Raw genomic sequence first — 15,285 nt, forward strand, 5'->3', positions numbered from 1 at the left:
TAAACCGCATAACCAAACAACTTTATGAAATGATATGTTGTGTTTAAGAAGATTCTTTTCTTTCCCAAAAATTGATTTTCATTTTATTTATGCAATAATCGAGAGAGGAATACATATGAGCAATTCCATTTCATAAGTAATTTAAAAATAGCGATATTTATTCGCAAGTTCTTCGTACACAGCATGCAAGATTACTTGTGTAGATTACTTGTTACTTGTAAAGAAAAACGCTGCAAGAACAAAAAACAGGGACGAAAAACGACATAAATGTGCATATAAGATCAAACAAAAGAAATAGCTAACAACAGAGAATGTAAATAATAAAATAGAAATAGCAGAGAGCATTTCATTTGTTTAAAGTACGCGAAATTTAATGATTCTTCATGTGCGATTTCAAGCCGGATTTAGCCTGAAAATCTTTACTGCATACAGTATAGTGGTAGACAGGTCTATTCATTTCATGAGTTGCCATGTGAGACTGCAAATGGTGTTTATGTATGAAACCTTTTCTACATATCAAACAACTATACGGCTTTCACCCGTATGAATCATCATATGTGATTTCATACTGTCAGACCGAGTGAAATTCTTTTTGCATATCGAACAACTGTACGGCTTTTCACCAGCATGAGTCGTCGTCATATGTCTTTTCATATTACGGAGATCACCGAAATTCCTTTTGCATATCGAACAACTGTGCGGCTTTTCACTGGTATGAATCATCATATGTGATTTCATACTGCTGGACTGAATAAAATTCTTTTTGCATATCGAACAACTGTACGGCTTTTCACCAGTATGAATCATCACATGTTTTTTCATATCCCCGAACTGAGTGAAATTTCTCTTGCATAGTGGACAACTATGAGGTTTTTCACCAGTATGAGTCATCATATGATTTTTTATATGGCAGGATTGAGTGAAATTTCTCTTGCATACTGAACAACTATACGGCTTTTCACCGGTATGAGTCTTCTTATGCCTTTTCATATTACAGAGATCAGCGAAATTCTTTTTGCATATGGAACAACTGTACGGCTTCTCACCGGTATGAACCACCATATGTGCTTTCATACTGCTGGACTGAATAAAATTCTTTTTGCATATCGAACAACTATACGGCTTTTCACCAGTATGAGTCATCATATGATTTTTTATATGGCAGGATTGAGTGAAATTTCTCTTGCATACTGGACAACTATACGGCTTTTCACCGGTATGAGTCATCACATGTTTTTTCATATGTGTTATTTCCTTTTGACATATATCACAACGCCGTTTCTTTCCTGTGCTTTCTTTTTCTGGTTCAATTACTTCCATCAGTGTTTCGATTGGAACAAGTCGTCGCGGTTTAATTCGTTCATCACTCACTCTTTTCACTGATAAGCCTTGCGATTTATTTCCTTCCTCTTTCACTTTTGATATTGATAAATCCAACGGTTCTGTTTGTTAATTAGAAGGTTTATAATCTAGATGGTTATTCAGAATTAATTCTAAGTAACTTCAGTTGTTCATCTGAACTATAATAGGATAAGAAACACAATGGAAATAGAAAATATATTCAGTATTCGTCCACTAATTGATGTCAACTTCTGGCAACTTTATATTTCTAAAACCAATTGATGAGAGAGGAAACTCCTGACATTTGCTTAATAATATTTACTGGATATAACGATAACCGAAATATGCTTTTAAATACTTCGCAAAAAAAAACTCATCAAATACTGATCTAGTATAATAGAAAATCTTGATTTACATCGGAGAATATGGAAAGATTGATTACTCAACTAGTTTAAGAGAACGTACATAAGTAGAACATAATTTTCCAAAGAGTAGAAATAAAAACAAAAATTGTGATGCAAATATTTTACATTCAAATATTTTATCGCACAAATTATATTGAGTGAAGATTTATTTCGTAAGGAGCTAAGAGACAAATCCATTGGTCGGTATATCATATAATTGATCCACAAATCCGGAGTAGATAAAATACTGTGCACCGATGACAAATCTGCAATAGTATTGAAAAAAAAGAATGTTCACAAATTTTAGAAATAAAGTAAAACGCTGAATTTAAAATCAATAATATATGAAAAGTATAATTTAAAATACTCCGCAAATAAACAAAATGCTAACTCATTAACCAGCTGAATTTTCAACTTTTTTGATTACCATACAAAATTTTCTGATTTGATATCTATCACTTCCAATCGCTGTAATCCGATTTTCCTTTACACAGTCTTTTTAATTCCCATTTTTACATCCCGTAGGAAATTATTAGATGTTTAACTATAAGAAAATCTCTAATAAAGAAGACCATGTATAGAACTATTTTTTTTTTCTTTTTTTTTTCGAGAATAGGAAAAATGCATTACTTATTCAAATATGAAAAAACAAGAACCAAATGATTTAGATTGCTTGAAAGGAACGTTCCATTAATTTTTATGAAAAATTTTATAAATAAGGATATAAAAAAGAATGTGAATGAAATACCTTTTTCAACTGAAATTCTAAAATCCATGCAATTGTGAATAGAAAGCAATAAATACAGAAAATATTTCACTCTTCCATGATGTTGAATTTCCGAGAGGAATTTCAGAGAGACGAAATTCCCGAGAGATAGCCTGTAGGAAATAAGAATTCTCTATACTATGCTGTTGAAAAAGCAAGATGACAGTGACTGGTCATCTTGCTTTTTCAACAAGATTAGGGTACGCTTATCCTTTTAGAACGCATAACAGTTAGCACATTTTTGTATTTTTTAATGTAGTTATTTGGAATGGAAATTATGTGCTTTGGTGGATTCTTTTATTTGCTAAATCGTTTGTTCAGTTTCTCTTCTTCTGTAATATTTTTGTTTTTTTAAATCAGTAAATCAAACTGTCGGATTATTTATTGACTTTATATTTCTTCCAAATTTTCTTGCTATGTTCAGCTTAATAATACTTTAAATGTATTTTAGGTTTAGGGATTGATCCCTCATTCTTCCATTCCTACTCCTTCCAATTTTAACTTTTAGAACTTTAAACCTGTTTTGACATTTCTGTATTTGTTAGTACAATTGTTGGGGATGGAAATTCTTTTAATCGGGAATTGCAATTATTTCCCTTGAACGAGGAAGCCCTAGTAAAAGTCATCAGCTCACTTTAAGTACATTTCTTTTTTTTAAGGTAAACATGCTAGCCACATGCAACCAATAAAGCTTTCCATACGTATGTGATATTTTTATGTTTCAGTTGAATTGTCGTATCTACTTTGAAACAGTCAAATTGTGCAATATTCTGAATTATATCGCTTTCGCCAGAGACATCTCCGTCTGCAACTGTAGCTCAGTTCAAAATTTGATTTGAAGTGTTTGCTGTTACTTCGCGAGAAAATTCTGTCATTCTTATTGACTACATATTTTTTACCTTAGCCTATATCACTAATTAAATTCATTAATACTGTGTAATTATTAGGTGCATTAATAATGTCATGGCAAGATTAAGTTAATTGTAAAAATATCATTATTAATTAATATTCAGTGAAGAAGTGGTATTAATTTTAGTTAAAGTAATAATATGGTTAATAAAGCATTTAAGTCATCTCCTCTACATTTTCATGGGAAGTCTTTTTAATCAATAACTTCCTTTATGGAATTGATGGAAGAAATGAAATATATGTCACGTTGTGATTTCTTAACAGGTACAATTAAGACGGTGAGGAAAAAAGTAACTTTTGAGACAGGTGTTAACATAAATGATCAAAGTGACAGTTAATGGTTTTAAAAATATTTCAGTCAGTACAAATAGTTAGATATGCTTTTGTATATGCATCCTCAAATCTCTTGCTGATTTTCATCTGTAATACATTGTTGATTACCGATCAAATATTTAGTCATTCACTGATATAAATTTGACGCTCTGCTGTAGATCGCATAATTATATAGCTTTATGAAATGATTAAGAAGATTCTTTTCTTCCCCAGAAATTTATTTCTATTTCATTTATATAATAATCAAGGGAGGAATACATATGATCAACTACATTCATTAGTAATATAACAATAGCGATATTTATTCGCAAGTTCTTCGTACACAGCATGCAAGATTACTTGTAAATGAAATCGATACAGAGAATATAAAAAATCAAAACAGAAATAGCAGAGGGCATTTATTTTGTTTAAATTGGGCAAGTTTTAATGATTCTTCATGTGCGATTTCAAACCGGATTTAGTCTGAAAATCTTTACTGCATACAGTACACTGGTAGACAGGTCTATTCATGTCATGAATTACCATGTGAGTCTGCAAACTGCGTTTTTGGGGGTAACTTTTTCCGCATATCGAACAACTATACGGCTTTTCACCGGTATGAATCACCATATGTGCTTTCATACTGTCGGATCGACTGAAATTCTTTTTGCATATCGAACAACAGTAAGGCTTTTCACCGGTATGAATCACCATATGTGCTTTCATACTGTTGGACCGACTGAAATTCTTTTTGCATATTGAACAACTGTACGGCTTTTCACCAGTATGAATCATCACATGTTTTTTCATATCCCCGAACTGAGTGAAATTTCTCTTGCATACTGGACAACTATGAGATTTTTCACCAGTATGAGTCATCATATGATTTTTTATATGGCAGGATTGAGTGAAATTTCTCTTGCATACTGGACAACTATACGGCTTTTCACCAGTATGAGTCTTCTTATGCCTTTTCATATTACAGAGATCACCGAAATTCTTTTTGCATATGGAACAACTGTACGGCTTCTCACCGGTATGAACCACCATATGTGCTATCATACTGCTGGACTGAATAAAATTCTTTTTGCATATCGAACAACTGTACGGCTTTTCACCAGTATGAATCATCACATGTTTTTTCATATTCCCGAACTGAGTGAAATTTCTCTTGCATAGTGGACAACTATACGGCTTTTCAGCAGTATGAGTCATCATATGATTTTTCATATGTGTTATTTCCTTTTGACATATATCACAACGCCGTTTCTTTCCTGTGCTTTCTTTTTCTGGTTCAATTACTTCCGTCAGTGTTTCGATTGGAACAAGTCGTCGCGGTTTAATTCGTTCATCACTCACTCTTTTCACTGATAAGCCTTGCGATTTATTTCCTTCCTCTTTCACTTTTGATATTGATAAATCCAACGGTTCTGTTTGTTCCGTTTGCGCTACCTTAAATGATATGAAATTATCAATGAAAAATCACTGTGAAAAATTTAAATGCCGATGGTATTGTGGTGTTATGTTGTTTTTTTTTTTAACTTTATGTGGACTTACTGTGTTTCGAATATTGCTCAATTGGAAGACAAAGAAGAATAAATAGATGAAATGCATGTTAATGAGAATAGTTTGTTGCCAATTCTGAAAAACATTCAAATTTATTGACGGTTGCTTCTAAAGAATAATGTCGCTGCTATTTGACAAATGCGCAAAGGAGATATTTCTTCAAGTAAATGCTTTTCTAAATATATTAGTTTATTAATAAATTTATCATCTAATTCCAAAATCCCTGTCATAACTCAAAAGTTTGAAAAGGGGTAATCTTCTGTCGTCTTCTGTCGAAATGAATGAAATAAAACTACTGAATGATAATTGTAGGAGAGTATGACAGAGGCCAACCGATCAATTCTGTTAGATATTGTTCGATAATCGCATGTATAACTTCTCATTCAGATGGGGGTGGCAAACTACGTGTATTGATAACTTACGTCTACGTATAATAACGTATGTATAGCAATAATAATAGAATATATAATAATGTATAATAAAATGATAATAGCACTACTGCTTAATCCTCTATACTGAATCATTTCTTTTCAGCTTCTGTATTTTATTGTTATAAATAATTTATGCAAAGCAGTTATGACACTTTTTGTAATCTTATTATATTTCGCTTCAATTTTTCCACATTTTCAAATTTTTGGGAATATTGGAAAGAATGGAAAATTACATTGCTGCATCTCTTATAATTGGTAATGTTGATTTATAAATGCTAAATGGTTTCAACTTTAAAGTGAAAGCTAATGGTTCAAAGTGAAAGCTAATGGTTCTAAAAATAATTCGATCAGCACGAATAATTAGACAGATATTGTATATGTTTTCTGAAAATTTCTTGTTGATTTTTAACTGTAATACTTTATTAATAGCCGATTAAATATTTAGTCACTCGCTGATATAAGTTTGACGCTCTGTTGTAAACCGCATAACCAAACAACTTTATGAAATGATATGTTGTGTTTAAGAAGATTCTTTTCTTTCCCAAAAATTGATTTTCATTTTATTTATGCAATAATCGAGAGAGGAATACATATGAGCAATTCCATTTCATAAGTAATTTAAAAATAGCGATATTTATTCGCAAGTTCTTCGTACACAGCATGCAAGATTACTTGTGTAGATTACTTGTTACTTGTAAAGAAAAACGCTGCAAGAACAAAAAACAGGGACGAAAAACGACATAAATGTGCATATAAGATCAAACAAAAGAAATAGCTAACAACAGAGAATGTAAATAATAAAATAGAAATAGCAGAGAGCATTTCATTTGTTTAAAGTACGCGAAATTTAATGATTCTTCATGTGCGATTTCAAGCCGGATTTAGCCTGAAAATCTTTACTGCATACAGTATAGTGGTAGACAGGTCTATTCATTTCATGAGTTGCCATGTGAGACTGCAAATGGTGTTTATGTATGAAACCTTTTCTACATATCAAACAACTATACGGCTTTCACCCGTATGAATCATCATATGTGATTTCATACTGTCAGACCGAGTGAAATTCTTTTTGCATATCGAACAACTGTACGGCTTTTCACCAGCATGAGTCGTCGTCATATGTCTTTTCATATTACGGAGATCACCGAAATTCCTTTTGCATATCGAACAACTGTGCGGCTTTTCACTGGTATGAATCATCATATGTGATTTCATACTGCTGGACTGAATAAAATTCTTTTTGCATATCGAACAACTGTACGGCTTTTCACCAGTATGAATCATCACATGTTTTTTCATATCCCCGAACTGAGTGAAATTTCTCTTGCATAGTGGACAACTATGAGGTTTTTCACCAGTATGAGTCATCATATGATTTTTTATATGGCAGGATTGAGTGAAATTTCTCTTGCATACTGAACAACTATACGGCTTTTCACCGGTATGAGTCTTCTTATGCCTTTTCATATTACAGAGATCAGCGAAATTCTTTTTGCATATGGAACAACTGTACGGCTTCTCACCGGTATGAACCACCATATGTGCTTTCATACTGCTGGACTGAATAAAATTCTTTTTGCATATCGAACAACTATACGGCTTTTCACCAGTATGAGTCATCATATGATTTTTTATATGGCAGGATTGAGTGAAATTTCTCTTGCATACTGGACAACTATACGGCTTTTCACCGGTATGAGTCATCACATGTTTTTTCATATGTGTTATTTCCTTTTGACATATATCACAACGCCGTTTCTTTCCTGTGCTTTCTTTTTCTGGTTCAATTACTTCCATCAGTGTTTCGATTGGAACAAGTCGTCGCGGTTTAATTCGTTCATCACTCACTCTTTTCACTGATAAGCCTTGCGATTTATTTCCTTCCTCTTTCACTTTTGATATTGATAAATCCAACGGTTCTGTTTGTTCCGTTTGCGCTACCTTAAATGATATGAAATTATCAATGAAAAATCACTGTGAAAAATTTAAATGCCGATGGTATTGTGGTGTTATGTTGTTTTTTTTTTTAACTTTATGTGGACTTACTGTGTTTCGAATATTGCTCAATTGGAAGACAAAGAAGAATAAATAGATGAAATGCATGTTAATGAGAATAGTTTGTTGCCAATTCTGAAAAACATTCAAATTTATTGACGGTTGCTTCTAAAGAATAATGTCGCTGCTATTTGACAAATGCGCAAAGGAGATATTTCTTCAAGTAAATGCTTTTCTAAATATATTAGTTTATTAATAAATTTATCATCTAATTCCAAAATCCCTGTCATAACTCAAAAGTTTGAAAAGGGGTAATCTTCTGTCGTCTTCTGTCGAAATGAATGAAATAAAACTACTGAATGATAATTGTAGGAGAGTATGACAGAGGCCAACCGATCAATTCTGTTAGATATTGTTCGATAATCGCATGTATAACTTCTCATTCAGATGGGGGTGGCAAACTACGTGTATTGATAACTTACGTCTACGTATAATAACGTATGTATAGCAATAATAATAGAATATATAATAATGTATAATAAAATGATAATAGCACTACTGCTTAATCCTCTATACTGAATCATTTCTTTTCAGCTTCTGTATTTTATTGTTATAAATAATTTATGCAAAGCAGTTATGACACTTTTTGTAATCTTATTATATTTCGCTTCAATTTTTCCACATTTTCAAATTTTTGGGAATATTGGAAAGAATGGAAAATTACATTGCTGCATCTCTTATAATTGGTAATGTTGATTTATAAATGCTAAATGGTTTCAACTTTAAAGTGAAAGCTAATGGTTCAAAGTGAAAGCTAATGGTTCTAAAAATAATTCGATCAGCACGAATAATTAGACAGATATTGTATATGTTTTCTGAAAATTTCTTGTTGATTTTTAACTGTAATACTTTATTAATAGCCGATTAAATATTTAGTCACTCGCTGATATAAGTTTGACGCTCTGTTGTAAACCGCATAACCAAACAACTTTATGAAATGATATGTTGTGTTTAAGAAGATTCTTTTCTTTCCCAAAAATTGATTTTCATTTTATTTATGCAATAATCGAGAGAGGAATACATATGAGCAATTCCATTTCATAAGTAATTTAAAAATAGCGATATTTATTCGCAAGTTCTTCGTACACAGCATGCAAGATTACTTGTGTAGATTACTTGTTACTTGTAAAGAAAAACGCTGCAAGAACAAAAAACAGGGACGAAAAACGACATAAATGTGCATATAAGATCAAACAAAAGAAATAGCTAACAACAGAGAATGTAAATAATAAAATAGAAATAGCAGAGAGCATTTCATTTGTTTAAAGTACGCGAAATTTAATGATTCTTCATGTGCGATTTCAAGCCGGATTTAGCCTGAAAATCTTTACTGCATACAGTATAGTGGTAGACAGGTCTATTCATTTCATGAGTTGCCATGTGAGACTGCAAATGGTGTTTATGTATGAAACCTTTTCTACATATCAAACAACTATACGGCTTTCACCCGTATGAATCATCATATGTGATTTCATACTGTCAGACCGAGTGAAATTCTTTTTGCATATCGAACAACTGTACGGCTTTTCACCAGCATGAGTCGTCGTCATATGTCTTTTCATATTACGGAGATCACCGAAATTCCTTTTGCATATCGAACAACAGTAAGGCTTTTCACCTGGTATGAATCATCATATGTGATTTCATACTGTTGGACTGAACTGAAATTCTTTTTGCATATCGAACAACTGTACGGCTTTTCACCAGTATGAATCATCACATGTTTTTTCATATCCCCGAACTGAGTGAAATTTCTCTTGCATAGTGGACAACTATGAGATTTTTCACCAGTATGAGTCATCATATGATTTTTTATATGGCAGGATTGAGTGAAATTTCTCTTGCATACTGAACAACTATACGGCTTTTCACCAGTATGAGTCTTCTTATGCCTTTTCATATTACAGAGATCAGCGAAATTCTTTTTGCATATGGAACAACTGTACGGCTTCTCACCGGTATGAACCACCATATGTGCTTTCATACTGCTGGACTGAATAAAATTCTTTTTGCATATCGAACAACTATACGGCTTTTCACCAGTATGAGTCATCATATGATTTTTTATATGGCAGGATTGAGTGAAATTTCTCTTGCATACTGGACAACTATACGGCTTTTCACCGGTATGAGTCATCACATGTTTTTTCATATGTGTTATTTCCTTTTGACATATATCACAACGCCGTTTCTTTCCTGTGCTTTCTTTTTCTGGTTCAATTACTTCCATCAGTGTTTCGATTGGAACAAGTCGTCGCGGTTTAATTCGTTCATCACTCACTCTTTTCACTGATAAGCCTTGCGATTTATTTCCTTCCTCTTTCACTTTTGATATTGATAAATCCAACGGTTCTGTTTGTTCCGTTTGCGCTACCTTAAATGATATGAAATTATCAATGAAAAATCACTGTGAAAAATTTAAATGCCGATGGTATTGTGGTGTTATGTTGTTTTTTTTTTTAACTTTATGTGGACTTACTGTGTTTCGAATATTGCTCAATTGGAAGACAAAGAAGAATAAATAGATGAAATGCATGTTAATGAGAATAGTTTGTTGCCAATTCTGAAAAACATTCAAATTTATTGACGGTTGCTTCTAAAGAATAATGTCGCTGCTATTTGACAAATGCGCAAAGGAGATATTTCTTCAAGTAAATGCTTTTCTAAATATATTAGTTTATTAATAAATTTATCATCTAATTCCAAAATCCCTGTCATAACTCAAAAGTTTGAAAAGGGGTAATCTTCTGTCGTCTTCTGTCGAAATGAATGAAATAAAACTACTGAATGATAATTGTAGGAGAGTATGACAGAGGCCAACCGATCAATTCTGTTAGATATTGTTCGATAATCGCATGTATAACTTCTCATTCAGATGGGGGTGGCAAACTACGTGTATTGATAACTTACGTCTACGTATAATAACGTATGTATAGCAATAATAATAGAATATATAATAATGTATAATAAAATGATAATAGCACTACTGCTTAATCCTCTATACTGAATCATTTCTTTTCAGCTTCTGTATTTTATTGTTATAAATAATTTATGCAAAGCAGTTATGACACTTTTTGTAATCTTATTATATTTCGCTTCAATTTTTCCACATTTTCAAATTTTTGGGAATATTGGAAAGAATGGAAAATTACATTGCTGCATCTCTTATAATTGGTAATGTTGATTTATAAATGCTAAATGGTTTCAACTTTAAAGTGAAAGCTAATGGTTCAAAGTGAAAGCTAATGGTTCTAAAAATAATTCGATCAGCACGAATAATTAGACAGATATTGTATATGTTTTCTGAAAATTTCTTGTTGATTTTTAACTGTAATACTTTATTAATAGCCGATTAAATATTTAGTCACTCGCTGATATAAGTTTGACGCTCTGTTGTAAACCGCATAACCAAACAACTTTATGAAATGATATGTTGTGTTTAAGAAGATTCTTTTCTTTCCCAAAAATTGATTTTCATTTTATTTATGCAATAATCGAGAGAGGAATACATATGAGCAATTCCATTTCATAAGTAATTTAAAAATAGCGATATTTATTCGCAAGTTCTTCGTACACAGCATGCAAGATTACTTGTGTAGATTACTTGTTACTTGTAAAGAAAAACGCTGCAAGAACAAAAAACAGGGACGAAAAACGACATAAATGTGCATATAAGATCAAACAAAAGAAATAGCTAACAACAGAGAATGTAAATAATAAAATAGAAATAGCAGAGAGCATTTCATTTGTTTAAAGTACGCGAAATTTAATGATTCTTCATGTGCGATTTCAAGCCGGATTTAGCCTGAAAATCTTTACTGCATACAGTATAGTGGTAGACAGGTCTATTCATTTCATGAGTTGCCATGTGAGACTGCAAATGGTGTTTATGTATGAAACCTTTTCTACATATCAAACAACTATACGGCTTTCACCCGTATGAATCATCATATGTGATTTCATACTGTCAGACCGAGTGAAATTCTTTTTGCATATCGAACAACTGTACGGCTTTTCACCAGCATGAGTCGTCGTCATATGTCTTTTCATATTACGGAGATCACCGAAATTCCTTTTGCATATCGAACAACAGTAAGGCTTTTCACCGGTATGAATCACCATATGTGCTTTCATACTGTTGGACCGACTGAAATTCTTTTTGCATATTGAACAACTGTACGGCTTTTCACCAGTATGAATCATCACATGTTTTTTCATATCCCCGAACTGAGTGAAATTTCTCTTGCATACTGGACAACTATGAGATTTTTCACCAGTATGAGTCATCATATGATTTTTTATATGGCAGGATTGAGTGAAATTTCTCTTGCATACTGGACAACTATACGGCTTTTCACCAGTATGAGTCTTCTTATGCCTTTTCATATTACAGAGATCACCGAAATTCTTTTTGCATATGGAACAACTGTACGGCTTCTCACCGGTATGAACCACCATATGTGCTATCATACTGCTGGACTGAATAAAATTCTTTTTGCATATCGAACAACTGTACGGCTTTTCACCAGTATGAATCATCACATGTTTTTTCATATTCCCGAACTGAGTGAAATTTCTCTTGCATAGTGGACAACTATACGGCTTTTCAGCAGTATGAGTCATCATATGATTTTTCATATGTGTTATTTCCTTTTGACATATATCACAACGCCGTTTCTTTCCTGTGCTTTCTTTTTCTGGTTCAATTACTTCCGTCAGTGTTTCGATTGGAACAAGTCGTCGCGGTTTAATTCGTTCATCACTCACTCTTTTCACTGATAAGCCTTGCGATTTATTTCCTTCCTCTTTCACTTTTGATATTGATAAATCCAACGGTTCTGTTTGTTCCGTTTGCGCTACCTTAAATGATATGAAATTATCAATGAAAAATCACTGTGAAAAATTTAAATGCCGATGGTATTGTGGTGTTATGTTGTTTTTTTTTTTAACTTTATGTGGACTTACTGTGTTTCGAATATTGCTCAATTGGAAGACAAAGAAGAATAAATAGATGAAATGCATGTTAATGAGAATAGTTTGTTGCCAATTCTGAAAAACATTCAAATTTATTGACGGTTGCTTCTAAAGAATAATGTCGCTGCTATTTGACAAATGCGCAAAGGAGATATTTCTTCAAGTAAATGCTTTTCTAAATATATTAGTTTATTAATAAATTTATCATCTAATTCCAAAATCCCTGTCATAACTCAAAAGTTTGAAAAGGGGTAATCTTCTGTCGTCTTCTGTCGAAATGAATGAAATAAAACTACTGAATGATAATTGTAGGAGAGTATGACAGAGGCCAACCGATCAATTCTGTTAGATATTGTTCGATAATCGCATGTATAACTTCTCATTCAGATGGGGGTGGCAAACTACGTGTATTGATAACTTACGTCTACGTATAATAACGTATGTATAGCAATAATAATAGAATATATAATAATGTATAATAAAATGATAATAGCACTACTGCTTAATCCTCTATACTGAATCATTTCTTTTCAGCTTCTGTATTTTATTGTTATAAATAATTTATGCAAAGCAGTTATGACACTTTTTGTAATCTTATTATATTTCGCTTCAATTTTTCCACATTTTCAAATTTTTGGGAATATTGGAAAGAATGGAAAATTACATTGCTGCATCTCTTATAATTGGTAATGTTGATTTATAAATGCTAAATGGTTTCAACTTTAAAGTGAAAGCTAATGGTTCAAAGTGAAAGCTAATGGTTCTAAAAATAATTCGATCAGCACGAATAATTAGACAGATATTGTATATGTTTTCTGAAAATTTCTTGTTGATTTTTAACTGTAATACTTTATTAATAGCCGATTAAATATTTAGTCACTCGCTGATATAAGTTTGACGCTCTGTTGTAAACCGCATAACCAAACAACTTTATGAAATGATATGTTGTGTTTAAGAAGATTCTTTTCTTTCCCAAAAATTGATTTTCATTTTATTTATGCAATAATCGAGAGAGGAATACATATGAGCAATTCCATTTCATAAGTAATTTAAAAATAGCGATATTTATTCGCAAGTTCTTCGTACACAGCATGCAAGATTACTTGTGTAGATTACTTGTTACTTGTAAAGAAAAACGCTGCAAGAACAAAAAACAGGGACGAAAAACGACATAAATGTGCATATAAGATCAAACAAAAGAAATAGCTAACAACAGAGAATGTAAATAATAAAATAGAAATAGCAGAGAGCATTTCATTTGTTTAAAGTACGCGAAATTTAATGATTCTTCATGTGCGATTTCAAGCCGGATTTAGCCTGAAAATCTTTACTGCATACAGTATAGTGGTAGACAGGTCTATTCATTTCATGAGTTGCCATGTGAGACTGCAAATGGTGTTTATGTATGAAACCTTTTCTACATATCAAACAACTATACGGCTTTCACCCGTATGAATCATCATATGTGATTTCATACTGTCAGACCGAGTGAAATTCTTTTTGCATATCGAACAACTGTACGGCTTTTCACCAGCATGAGTCGTCGTCATATGTCTTTTCATATTACGGAGATCACCGAAATTCCTTTTGCATATCGAACAACTGTGCGGCTTTTCACTGGTATGAATCATCATATGTGATTTCATACTGCTGGACTGAATAAAATTCTTTTTGCATATCGAACAACTGTACGGCTTTTCACCAGTATGAATCATCACATGTTTTTTCATATCCCCGAACTGAGTGAAATTTCTCTTGCATAGTGGACAACTATGAGGTTTTTCACCAGTATGAGTCATCATATGATTTTTTATATGGCAGGATTGAGTGAAATTTCTCTTGCATACTGAACAACTATACGGCTTTTCACCGGTATGAGTCTTCTTATGCCTTTTCATATTACAGAGATCAGCGAAATTCTTTTTGCATATGGAACAACTGTACGGCTTCTCACCGGTATGAACCACCATATGTGCTTTCATACTGCTGGACTGAATAAAATTCTTTTTGCATATCGAACAACTATACGGCTTTTCACCAGTATGAGTCATCATATGATTTTTTATATGGCAGGATTGAGTGAAATTTCTCTTGCATACTGGACAACTATACGGCTTTTCACCGGTATGAGTCATCACATGTTTTTTCATATGTGTTATTTCCTTTTGACATATATCACAACGCCGTTTCTTTCCTGTGCTTTCTTTTTCTGGTTCAATTACTTCCATCAGTGTTTCGATTGGAACAAGTCGTCGCGGTTTAATTCGTTCATCACTCACTCTTTTCACTGATAAGCCTTGCGATTTATTTCCTTCCTCTTTCACTTTTGATATTGATAAATCCAACGGTTCTGTTTGTTCCGTTTGCGCTACCTTAAATGATATGAAATTATCAATGAAAAATCACTGTGAAAAATTTAAATGCCGATGGTATTGTGGTGTTATGTTGTTTTTTTTTTTAACTTTATGTGGACTTACTGTGTTTCGAATATTGCTCAATTGGAAGACAAAGAAGAATAAATAGATGA

General features: G+C 32.4%; 1 protein-coding gene across 3 annotated transcripts in view; it reads right to left on the minus strand.

The window, feature by feature from the left end:
• The window catches only part of Bm14 (Uncharacterized protein), a gene marked incomplete at both ends in the record, with an annotated part of 30,208 nt that overhangs the window by 14,440 nt on the left and 483 nt on the right, over positions 1–15,285 (minus strand). Inside the window, 8 exons of one of the 3 annotated variants that reach the window (XM_043082289.1) lie at positions 940–1,083; positions 1,192–1,442; positions 4,206–5,184; positions 6,732–7,670; positions 9,634–9,777; positions 9,886–10,158; positions 11,706–12,644; positions 14,192–15,130. In XM_043082289.1, coding sequence (XP_042938223.1) covers positions 940–1,083; positions 1,192–1,442; positions 4,206–5,184; positions 6,732–7,670; positions 9,634–9,777; positions 9,886–10,158; positions 11,706–12,644; positions 14,192–15,130 — 4,608 coding nt within the window. Of the gene's footprint in view, positions 1–939; positions 1,084–1,191; positions 1,443–4,205; positions 5,185–6,722; positions 7,671–9,633; positions 9,778–9,885; positions 10,159–11,705; positions 12,645–14,182; positions 15,131–15,285 lie in introns of those variants that run through there. The other 2 variants (XM_043082290.1, XM_043082291.1) reach the window with 2 other exon arrangements.

The sequence above is a fragment of the Brugia malayi genome, assembly GCF_000002995.4.
Source record: "Brugia malayi strain FR3 genome assembly, contig: Bm_v4_Chr4_scaffold_001, whole genome shotgun sequence".
In the NCBI taxonomy this organism is placed as follows: domain Eukaryota; kingdom Metazoa; phylum Nematoda; class Chromadorea; order Rhabditida; family Onchocercidae; genus Brugia; species Brugia malayi.